General features: G+C 46.1%; 1 protein-coding gene across 1 annotated transcript; it reads right to left on the reverse strand.

The window, feature by feature from the left end:
* Positions 1-5,749: 5,749 nt before the first annotated feature.
* On the reverse strand, positions 5,750-7,029 carry Rnase6 (ribonuclease A family member 6). The gene is made up of 2 exons (XM_050129490.1): positions 6,879-7,029; positions 5,750-6,567 (listed from the first exon to the last, which is right to left on the reverse strand). Exon 2 carries the CDS (start codon positions 6,559-6,561, stop codon positions 6,103-6,105), a length of 459 nt encoding a protein of 152 aa, XP_049985447.1. The 5' UTR covers positions 6,562-6,567; positions 6,879-7,029; the 3' UTR covers positions 5,750-6,102.
* Positions 7,030-11,764: the final 4,735 nt, after the last annotated feature.

An 11,764-nucleotide genomic window follows, 5' to 3' on the forward strand; every position in this document is an offset into this window, starting at 1 on the left:
GGGGGCTGCATGGGGCTGTGTGGGGGCTGTGTGGGGGCTGCATGGGGCTGTGTGGGGGCTGCGTGGGGCTGCATGGTGGCTCGTGTCTCATTTCCTAGGGTTTCCTTACGAGTTGGGAAGGGCTTATTCTGAAAAGTCAAGTTTCCTTCCTTTCACACTTGCCCTGCGTCTACAATGTTAGAAAGTTTGACCTGGCTCCAACTCAGCCAACTAAAGCTCCCTGTGCTCATGGTTCCCCGTGTGTACCACAGCTTCCTAACACAAGGGGATAGGTCTGTACAGTGGAGCATGGCTGTGTGCAGGCAGACATCCAGATCAGAAGGCAACAGGAAGTGGCTGTGACACTGAGTGACCTCGTAGGCTGGCACAGCGACACACCTACTCCTGACAGTGCCACTCCCTGTGAGTTATGGGGGCCAGTTAGATTCACTCTTCCACAACACCCTTTATTGTGGGCTAAATCACGCTCTCTGAAAACTCATAGGCTGAAACCTTAGCCCACAGAACCTCAGAATATGACTGAGTTTAAATAGAGCCTTTTAAAAAGGTGACTAGGTGACCCTCTCTGAGGAGTGGATGGGGGTGGTGTGGAGGGTAGGTGGAGGGCTTGGGAGAAGGGGAGGGGTGGGAGTGGGGTTGGTACGTAAAATGAAGAGAGGTAGTTTGTTTTCTTTTAAAATAATAAAAGAAATTAAATAAAAAAGTGATTAGGTTAGAAATAGTTGATGAAGTTAGATACAGCCTGAAGGTTAGACACACAGCCAGACATCTACACATGCATGCAGGAAGGATAGATAGAAGTTGATCATTTGAAAGCCAAGGAGAGACCCCCAGAAGAATTAACCCTGCCAGCACTGTGACCTTGGATTTCCAGATTCTAGAATTGTGGAGCAATAATGTTATGATTCCCACTGCCTTGTTCTGGGAGCCCACAAGACTCTACAATGAATGCACGGTGGACAGATTCATAAAGGGAAAGCCATGAGTATACACTTATGGGGCACCCATTTTGCAGAGCTGTGGAAAGACTTGTCTTTTCGAAAAGTCACTGTCTTATCTATAAAAACCTTGTGAAGCCATGATTCTTCCCTTCCCCAAACACCTCAGCAGTGTAACTTCTGCAAGGGGCCATGGAATGACCTTGCTTCATTCCCCTACACCATGAGGCCTTAGAGCGATTACATTCCCTCTTTGTTCTAACAGTCAAATTTGCATAGAGACTATTCCACAAAACTACCTGCTAACAGAACACATAGAAATATCTATAGAAGATAGGCATGGAGAAGGAGGGTAGCCTGCCCCACCTTTGCTAACAAACAAATCTGCGCATCCCCAAAACTAGTTATCACCAAAGAGATTGGATGAGGAGAATGGGGGATTCCAGGACTCAGCGATCGTTAGCAACTTTATCTGAGGGTTTGGGAACCTATGATCCTCCAGAGGCTCCACACAGTGTTGCTGACCCTCCTTCACCCCAGAACATTAGCTCAGAAGACTGTATCTGGTAACTATTCCTCTCCCACATGAGATGGATGAATAGAAGATATATCCAGAGAATTTTTAATTTAAATGTCCATGGAAAAGAAAGTATTGGGGGGAGGGACGACTCTGCTTCATCTAACAGACTTATTTTATCTAGTTTTTTTTTAAATTGAAATTAGATTTTAAATATATATTCTGGGGCTGGAGAGATGGCTCAGAAGTTGAGAGCCCTGACTGTTCTTCCAGAGGTCCTGAGTTCAGTTCCCAGTGACCACATGGTGGCTCACAACCATCTGTAATGAGATCTGGTGCCCTCTTCTGGCATGGAGGTGTACAGGCAGGAGGAACACTGTATACATAATAAATAAATAAATCTTAAAATATATATATATATATATATATATATTCTGATCATGGTTTTCCTTCCCCTATATATTCTCTAGGGAAAAAAAACAAAACAAATTAAAACAAAAACAAACAAACCACCTCATATTATCTAAGTTGGAAAGATCACTGTTGTCAAAATAGAAAAAAAAAATCAAAATCCAAGACACCAAAAAGACAGTGACAGTCAATAGTCATGTCAACCTGGCAGGGCCTGGGCTAATCCCAGAAGGCCCTGGGCATGTTTCTAGTTTGTGTTAGGTGAGGTGAGAGGTGTCCCACTGATGGCCGGTGACATCCACAGTCTGACCAGAAAGGGGAAGGCCGATGGTGCCCAGCATTCTCCACCCTGCTTCCTGACTGCACACCCTGCCCACCCAGTGTGGTCTCCTGTACTCGCTGCCACGCCTTCCTTGCGCCATAGGCTGTGCCCTCTGGAACCCTCCTGCATTCATTGCTTCTTATTAGGTACTGGGTCACAGCCACCAGAAAAGTGACGAGCACAGTAGGCGTACCTGTCAGCCATACTTGTAACCCCAGTGTGCACAGGGGCTCCTGACAAGGCTTGGCTGTGTTCTTCCCAGAGCTGGGAAAAAAGAAGAGTGAGCAACGAGGCACCTGCAACTCCAGCACTTGCCAAGTAGATCACGAATTCAAGCCCAGTTCTATTTCCATAGTGAGTTCTAGGCTACCCTGAGGTACAAGGAGGGGTACTGGGGAACGGGATCAAATTTAATTCAGAACAAACAGAAGAAATTAGTAAAAATCAGCATCTAAATCAATGAAAGAAAATAAAGACTATTTTTTAAATGTATTTTATGATGTGCATAGGCATGTTGCCTGCATGTGTGTATTTTATGTGCATAGGCGTGCTGCCTGCATGTGTGTCTGTGCACCATGGAGGCCAGAAAGGGTGACAGAACCCTGGAGCTGGAGTTGCGGATGATGGCCGTGCTGGTGCTGGGGATTAAACCTGGGTCCTCCTCAGCGGCCAGGGCTCTTCACACTGAGCTGTCTCTCCAGCTCCAAACAATACATTTAATAAAACTAATGGCTCAGGGCTAGGAAGGAAGCTTAGTTGGGGGGCTGCTCTGCCCATCGAGGCCCATTATCGGGCACAAGATGCCCTGCTTCCCACCTCCAGAGCCTGCATTCCTAGGAGGGCCCTTTACTCATAATCTTTCCCAGCACCAACCAGCCCAGTCCAGATGTGTTTTCCCTACCGCACAGCATGCTGGGGCTGTTTAGGGTCACCACAGAGGATCAGAGGCACCGATTTCTTACAACAAGGGCTCTAGGGGGCCAGTCTGTAAATAGACACCATAAAGCTGATATGGAAATCTGGTATAAACCAGCTAAACCAAGGCAGACAATGGGTATCTGGGGGCTATAGAGCAATACAAAACAGGGTGTAGTTATATCTTGTCTGTGCTCTAACAAATACAGCTTGCCTGAAGATCAGAGGGTGACGCTAGCCACTGGTTAACCGTAGAGGCCAGGCAGTGGTGGTCCCAGAGCTTGGGATGTCATGCCTTCGACCCCAGCACTTGGGAGGTGGAGACAGAAATATAAGGTGGCTGAAGACAGGATCTTGGACCCATTCAGCCTGAGGATTCGTGGGGACAGAATCTTGCCTGTTCGGTCTGAGCATTCGGTAGACTTAAGTTTCTCTAGTGACTGGCTCTTTTTCTTCTCTGATCTTTCAGCATTTACCCTGATATCTGATTCTGGGCTTTTATTATTAAGCTGAATTAGGATACATGGGTGTCTGGAGAACCTCAGAGTAAACAAAGATGCTCTGTTACATAACTGTTTTTGACGGTGTGCCATCTTTGTGTGGTTGCAATGATAAAAACACTATGATCAAACACAACTTGGGAAGGAGAGGGTTTATTTTATTTATAGCTTGTAGTCAGTTATCCAGGGAAGTCAGGGCAGGAACCTGCGGGCAGAAACCGATATGGTGCTCATGGAGGGTGTTGTATACTGGCTTTCTCTTCACAGCTTCCTCAGCCTGCCTGCTGATAAGATCCAGGAAACCCAGCCAGGGGTGGCCTTGCCCACGGTGAGCTGAGCTCGTCCACATCAATTTTCAATCAAGCAAAAGCTTCAGGTCCATATAGTGCCACACAGCTTTGATGCCAGCACTTGGAAGGGAGAGGCAGGCAGATCTCTGTGAGACTGAGGCCAGCCTGGTCTACATAGAGAATTCCAGGGCAGACAGGACCACATAGAGACCCTGTCTCAAAAAAAAAAATACCATAAAATAAAGTAAAACAAAATTAAATTAAATTAAAAAGCTCCACAGGCTTCCCATAGACTAGCCTGGTGGAGAGATGGCTCAGAGGTTAGGAGCACTGGCTGTTGGTTGCTCCTCCAGAGGTCCTGAGTTCAATGCCCAGAAACAACATGGTGACTCACAACCATCTACAATGAAATCTGGTACCCTCTTCTGGTGTGTAGACAGACATGCAGGCAGAATACTATATACATAATAAATAAATTGATACATGATAAATAACACCTTTAAAAAAAGTTTTACCCATTCTACATAAAATAATTATTTTAAAAAAAAAATTGTCAGGGTCCTGGTGTTTCTTCACAGCAATAGAACTAAGACTATGGTATAAATACAGCCTTCAGGTCAAAGGTCTGCGTCTAGAGCGTCTGCCTTCACCAGCGTGGCTATGTGCATCTTTAGGTCTGCGTGCCTCCTGCCACGTGGCTTGTGTGCAGTGATGTGGGAGTGATTTCTTAGTAATAAAGAAACTGACTAGGCCCCTTGATAGGCCAACCCTTAGGTGGGTGGAGTAAACAGAAGAGAATGCTGGGAGAAAGAAGCTGAGTCGAGGAGTTGCCATGATTCTCCCACTCCAGACAGACGCAGGTTAATATCTTTCCTGGTAAACCAGCTCGTGGGCTACACAGAATATTAGAAATGGGTTAGATTAATATGTAAGAGCTAGCCAATAAGAGGCTACAGATAACGGGTTAGGCAGTGTTTAAAAGAATACAGTTTCCGTGTAATTATTTCGGGGCATAAGCTAGCCATGCGGGCAGCCGGATGGCAGAACGTAGCCAGCAGCCCATATCGCAACAGTGCAGCCCGTGTGTGCCTGCGGCCTCTAGGGCTTGCCTCCCTGGCAGTTTCCCAACTTCAGGCTCCTGGTGTGGGAACACGACCCTCACAGGGCAGGAAGGAAGAAGGAATTGAGTGAGCGTGGGGCCACAGGAGTGGGATTGACTGTAATTGTTGAAGTTTTTTTTTTATTTAATAAAAGGGTTGATAGTTCCAAATCAGGAGCAGAAGGAGAGAGAGCATGAGCAAGAAACTCAAGACCGTGAGGGGGGCACCCACACACTGAGACAATGGGGATGTTCTATCGGGAACTCACCAAGGCCAGCTGGCCCGGTCTGAAAAAGCCTGGGATAAAACCGGACTGGCTGAATATAGTGGACAATGAGGACTACTGAGAACTCAAGAACAATGGCAATGGGATTTGATCCTACTGCACGGTCTGGCTTTGTGGGAGCCTAGGCAGTTTGGATGCTCACCTTACTAGACCTGGATGGAGGTGGGTGGTCCTTGGACTTCACACAGGACAGGGAACCCTGATTGCTCTTAGGGCTGACGAAGGAGGGGGACTTGATTGGGGAAGGGGAAGGGAAATGGGAGGTGGTGGCGAGGAGGAGGCAGAAATCTTTAATATTTTTAATAAATAATTAATAAATAAAAAATAAATAAAAATAAAAGGGTTGATAACCATCCTTGACTACATAGTAGTGGTGTTGGATCCAGCCTGACCAAATCAGACCCTGTTAAACAAACAAATAAACCCCAAACCACCACCACCAAAACAAAACAAACAACAAACCAGCAAAATTTATTACATGAAAAAGGAAATGATTTTATTTCTATAAACATAGCACAATGAAGCTTGACCCAAACAATTGCAGGATAAATTGTTCAGCTGCTCAGACCTTCTTTATCTATTTTCTATATTCCTCCCCAACAGAGGCAACCCCAGTGCAAAAAATAATCCTGTCTCTCCTTTTTGTGTAGGGGGCTGGTGAGCTGCTCAATTCCTGAACCCCATTTTAACCCACGTACCCTATTTCTTTTTGTCTTGACTTTGCTCTGACAGCTGAGGCCTTCTTTTTTTCATAGGAACAAAAGAAACAGTGGAATGAAGCATAAGAGGACCTGTGTCAAAGAGAAGGAAAGTGTCCCGAGCCTTAGACAATGGCATCTAAGTGCACAGGGACCAGCTGGTAGGGGGGGTTCTTGGGGAGTTCACAGGCCACAATGAAGAACTTGAACTTCACAGCACTGCTGTAGCGACAGTTGGGGAAGGTCCCTCCGGTGAGCGCGCAGTCCGTCATGTTGACAGGCCCCGCGCTCTGGTGGCAGTTATTTTGACCGTTCTTGCAGGTGATGTTGGGAGAGCCACAGGCGACAGTCACGTTCTGGAAGGAGTCATGCAGAAAGGTGTTTTTCGGCTTACAGTGCCGGGTGTAATTGTTGACGACAGACATCGCTGTGTGGCACTGCTGAGGACTTGTCTGGATGTGCTGAATCTCAAACCAGCGGGCCTTGGTGAGACCCTTAGGGTGAGCGCCGCTGAGGAGACACATGGGCTCCCACAGCCCCAGCAGCAACAGGAGAGAAAAGCTCCTGCGAAGATCTACCACCATGTTTTTCTGTTTAGGAAGAAGAAAGTTTGTGGTAAGAGAAGAAACAGTAAGAGCAAACCAGTTTGCTGTATTTTTCCCTTCCTTTTAAGATTTCATAACTCTTAAAAGCGAAAGAAAACCAGTCTCATAATTCTATGAAAACTCTGAAACCCAGTGAGGAAGACAGAAGTGGCAGGCTCATGTCCTCCTTCTCTCTGGCCAGTGTTCACACACGCAGTACTTCCCTCCTTTAATGTTTAGCTTCCCTCTGCAAGCAGCAATTTCCCAGCCAGCTCCCCTGCCCGACAGGGCCGGGAAGCGTGAAGAGCCTCTCTTACCAGGTGGTTTTGCTGGGTTCCTCCTGAGAACACGGGCAGTTGATCAGTCCAAGGTTGTGAGCTTTTTTGCTTCAAGTCAGTCACAGCTGCAAAGGTGGGGCAAGAAGGATTCTTAAGGCCATGAAAGAGGAACCTTAGATTTTGCAGAAGTCCTGTGGGACTTGGGCTCCACCTCCAAGTAAGCACTTCAGAGTTTTGATGTCAGTGAAGAGGAAGAATAAACTCAACTCAAGAAACAAGTCTGCTCAAAACTCAGTTTTAAGGACCTGATCACTTGCTAAGGGTTAGTACTTACTTTTTGACTGGAGCTCCGCTGGTTCTGAAGCTCTTTGATTTCAGTTTCTTAACAAAAAATATACTTTGTATATTTATATAATAGTTTCCGTATACTTGGCAACATGAGTTCCTGCAAGTACACGTGAAAAATCACCCTTTTGTATATATGTCTCTAGGGCCAGATGCTAGGCCACTCAAGTGTAGGAGCTTACAGTCGTGAAAGACAGGTAAATAAACAACCATGCATGAACCAATAGCCATGAATAGCACTCACAGTGGGACTCACACCCAAGGGAACAAGAGACACTCACTGTCCAAGTTGAGCTGCATTTTGAGTCAGGTGAACAGAGCGGGAAGGACCTTTCAAGGCAGAATTGTGTGTGAGGAGACCCGAAAGCGTGAAGAAGAGGAACTTGGATTTGAATCTCTTTCCTCTCACCCCTGGTGTGAACGACAGGATCACTGCACCTCATCGTCTCGGGGAAGCCTTCCACTGGGACTCTCTGCCTCTGCCCTTATTTCTTTCTAATCAATTCTGCATTTTCTCAGATAAGTATAGTTACACTAGTACACTTTTATTCAGAGAAGTGTTTTTTGTTTGTTTGCCTGGGATTCAGCATCCCCCTGCTTCTTCCTCCTAAGTGCTGAGATGCAGGTGTGTGGACCACTGTGTTCTCTTTGACTGATAACCACAGAGGGCTGTGGTTTGAGCGCTTCCACATAGACCTGAGTGTCTGAACACTTTGGCCCCAGCCGGTGGGACTGCTTGGGAGAGTTATGGAGCCCTTAGAAGGTAGAGATTTCCTAGAGGACGTGGGGCTTGAGGTTTTATACACAGCTCCACTTCTTGTTGGCTCTACGCTTCCTGACTGAAAAGTCCAAGAATAATAATATAAAAACATAGAAATAAGAATATAGAGATAAAGAAATATAAAGTTGTAAGCCCAGGAGAATGAGAGCCGGCTGTCAGCAGCTTTCTCAGCAGCTTAAGGATTAACTATTAACAGTGGGTTACTCTGCTTTGCAACCCATAGCTCTGTCTGCAAGACTGAAGCTGCCCTCTGCAAACTGAGGATCAGCTTTTAGATACCCCACCCCCAGCCACTCAAGGCCAGAAATTGATATGAGCTAACTTTTAAGTGATGGGATATATGTGACGTTTGACTTTTTGGTTTCTATTGTCCCAAACCCTTCCCTGCTGTGTGAAACTGGCAGTGTCAAGGGAGGTGCAGAGCCTTGGTAAACACTGTCAGGAAGGCCAGGGAACAACAGTGAACTAAATACAAACACTAGTTTAACTGAAAAACTCTGTTAATTGAAATTGCAAAGAAGGGCAATTTTTATCTGAGTTTTACCTTGAGATTGTAAAAATTCTTTTGTTATTGCCTAACGCTTGCTATAAAGGAGGAGTTCAGGAACCGGCCTTTGCCACAGCCTTACAGATCCATCTCTGGCCGTGGTCTCAACTAGCTGATAAGCTTTTTGTGCCCCATGGAGATTTACTTGGTTTATTAGACTTCGGTGATCTGTCCCCATCTTTGTGCGACCCCTGTGGACCCGACACTGACTGAGATGGTTGTAACTAGCCTGATCCTGACCTTATGCCTCCCTGGCATACTGATTCAAGCTGTGGTGGACTTAAACTGCGAGCTACAGTAAACCCTTCCTCCGTTAAATGGATTCTTCCCGGGTAACCAGTGACATCCGCAGTCGTAATTAATTCAAAGTTACTGTACAGCTAGGCATGGTGGCTCACTCCTGCCAATGTAGCGCTATGGATACTGACAAGAGCCAGCCGTGGTTACCTGGAACAGTGACTCAAAACAAAACAAACAAACAAACAAACAACAGTAACAGAAAGCATGTTTTAAAATGCTTTAAAGAGACTGGAGATATGGCTCAGAGGTCAGGAGTGTGGACCTGCTCTGCTGAGGATGAGCTCAGTTCTTAGCACTGAATCAGGAAGCTTCCAAGCTCCTGTAACTCCCTCTCCAGGGAGATCCTGACGTCCTTGGCCTCTTTGGTCACCTGCAATCACATGTATCTCCCAACCTCACACACACCTTTAAAAGTAGCTTTGAAAATTAGGTTCTTCTTTGACAACGTCATAAACACACACACACACACACACACAATATTCTGATCACACGCATGCCCCCACCCTCTCTTTTTTAAACTTACAATTTATTTAATATCTAAATATGTGCACTCAGACACACATGAACTTGTGCCGTGGTGCATGTGTGGAGATCAGAGATTGATTTGCAAGAGTTGGTTTCCCCTTCTACTTTGTAGTCCTCTGGATTAACTCAGATAATCCTGGCTTGTTGGCAGGCTCCTTTATCTGTGGAGCCACCTCACTAGTGTGTGTGTGTGTGTGTGTGTGTCTTATTCTCCTCACTCTCCCACCATTTTCTCCTTCCTACCACCAAGCACCTTCACGTATTCAGGGCTGCTCATGTGGGCGTGGCTATACAGCTCTATCTGCTGGAGTACAGCAACTCAAAAAGGCTACAGCACTGAAGACAGAGACTTCTCCAGAAAACCATCAATACAAAGAGCTCCCCTTGGAGGGGTCTCATGAGCCTCTCCGCTACCTATGACTGAAGTTTATGGTCTTAGTCTTGTGCAGTCCCTAGCAAGCAGCCATGGGTGTTGTGAGCGTCTGTAAGACAGCATTACAGGGCCGTCACCATCGTCATCGTCCAGCGGTTATATTCTTTCCTCCGCACTCTGTCTCGATGGTTTCTGAGCCCTGGAGAGGATGATACAGGCGGCCCTTCAAAGCTGAGCACTTGATATCCACCTGTTCTTCGCCCCTTGACCAACCATGAGTCCCCATAGATTGCCATTAGATAGGATTTTGTCTTTCTACAATTTATAAAATACTCTTAGTTCTGAGCATTCCGTGTCTCAGCTATGATATAACATGCAATGACATAATATGGGAATTGTGTTTTCTGGTTCTAGCTGGTGTTCTGTGTGTTTCTTCTATGTGGATAGGCATGCTTTCCCCCCTTGCTTTGGGAAATTTTCTTCTGTGCATTATGGAAAGCATTTTCTACACCTTTGGTGCGAAAAACCTTTCCCTTCTAGTCTCACTGTTCATGCTGCCCCTGAGGTTCTGTGTGTTCGTTCATATGTCAGAAACAGTGTGGTTGTGGAGACTCAGGCTGGTAGGACATGCGGAGGAGGTGAGAACAGGAGGTCTGTCCGAACTACATCGTGGTTCTTTAAATGTGCGGCATTTAGTTTGACTGAATGACCCAATTCTTTTACTCTGTCTTAAGCCTTGCTATACTGTCTTCCCTATGATTCACTGAGTTGCTAAGAGTTTTGTTGTTCTTTTCTTAAATTGTTGCTGCCTTTTAAGCCACTGCGGTCCTCTCAGAAACTGAAACTCACCTGCTAAGGTTGTGCAACAAGAGCCAGAGGCAGGAAGGGACTTCTGTTCCCTCAGGCACCGATATTTTCAAAGCTACAAAGGGAACTTATCTAAATCTCTGTCCCTCCCCGCCTTCCATTCTTTAAGTGTCAGAGAAAATGAACGTCATCAAGACAGTGACAGGCCTGTGTTCCCCTGTCTCTCATCCCATTGAAGCTCTCTTTGACTTAGTATTTTCATTTCATAATCATTTCTGTTTGGATTTTTGTCTCTTTACTGAATTATATTGTCATATCCCAAATGTGACTTCTTTATGTCATTCAGATAATCTGTCTTCTCTTAGAATTGGCTCAGGGGAAAGGAGCATGTCCTTGCAGAGGAGAGCCAGTCCTCAGTGAAGAGGCCAAGAATAAGAAAATAAAATGTAGATTCCAAAAGTAAGACTGTAGAAATAAAGAAATATACAGTTATAAGTCTCGGAGAACGAGAACAGCCTGTCAGCAGATCAAGGATCAGTCATTCACAGTGAGCTATTTTCTAAGATGCTTGGGAAGCCTCCATCCGCCTAGGTCATTTCATTTTACAACTGGCTGTTCTATTTACAAAGCCGGAGCTTCTCCCTGATATTGAGAGTAGTGTCCTGGCCATCCCTGATAAACAGCCGCGTGAACTTCTCAAGGAGACAGAGAGACTAACCTCTGGGTTAGGCACTGTCTCTATTATGGGAAACTGGCGCCATCAAAGGGGAGACTTGGGGCTCCAGTATGCACTGCCTGAAGGCACCAGGAGAGACAGTGGACAAGGTAGAAACACCTGGTTTCACTAATGAGCTCTGATAATGGAAGCTGTAAAGTAAGGCAGTCGGTATCTGAGTTTTATCTTTAGATAGTGTTTATCCTGATTTATCAACCTTCTAGTATTACTAGTATTATTCCTTTAAAAACGGCGGCGGCGTGGGTGTGTGGACAAACACAGGATAGACGAGACGCAAAAGGAAGAGACGGGACACGCGGCTCCCACGTGGGTGCACTTTAATGGGGAGAGGGGAACACAATAAGGGATGGGACGTGCGAGACACACAAGGGTAGGGGGAGAAAAAGGCCAAGAGGGCGAAACCTCGAGGACCCTCACTTTTAACGGGGGGCGCAAGGTTATCTGGGAGGAATGACCCTCACCTGGGCGCGGCCAGCATGCACACAGGTGACGGTAATCCAGGAGAAGTCTG

The sequence above is a fragment of the Alexandromys fortis genome, unplaced genomic scaffold, assembly GCF_014885135.2.
Source record: "Alexandromys fortis isolate MF-2015 unplaced genomic scaffold, M_Fortis_MF-2015_v1.1 scaffold_285, whole genome shotgun sequence".
NCBI classification, from domain to species: domain Eukaryota; kingdom Metazoa; phylum Chordata; class Mammalia; order Rodentia; family Cricetidae; genus Alexandromys; species Alexandromys fortis.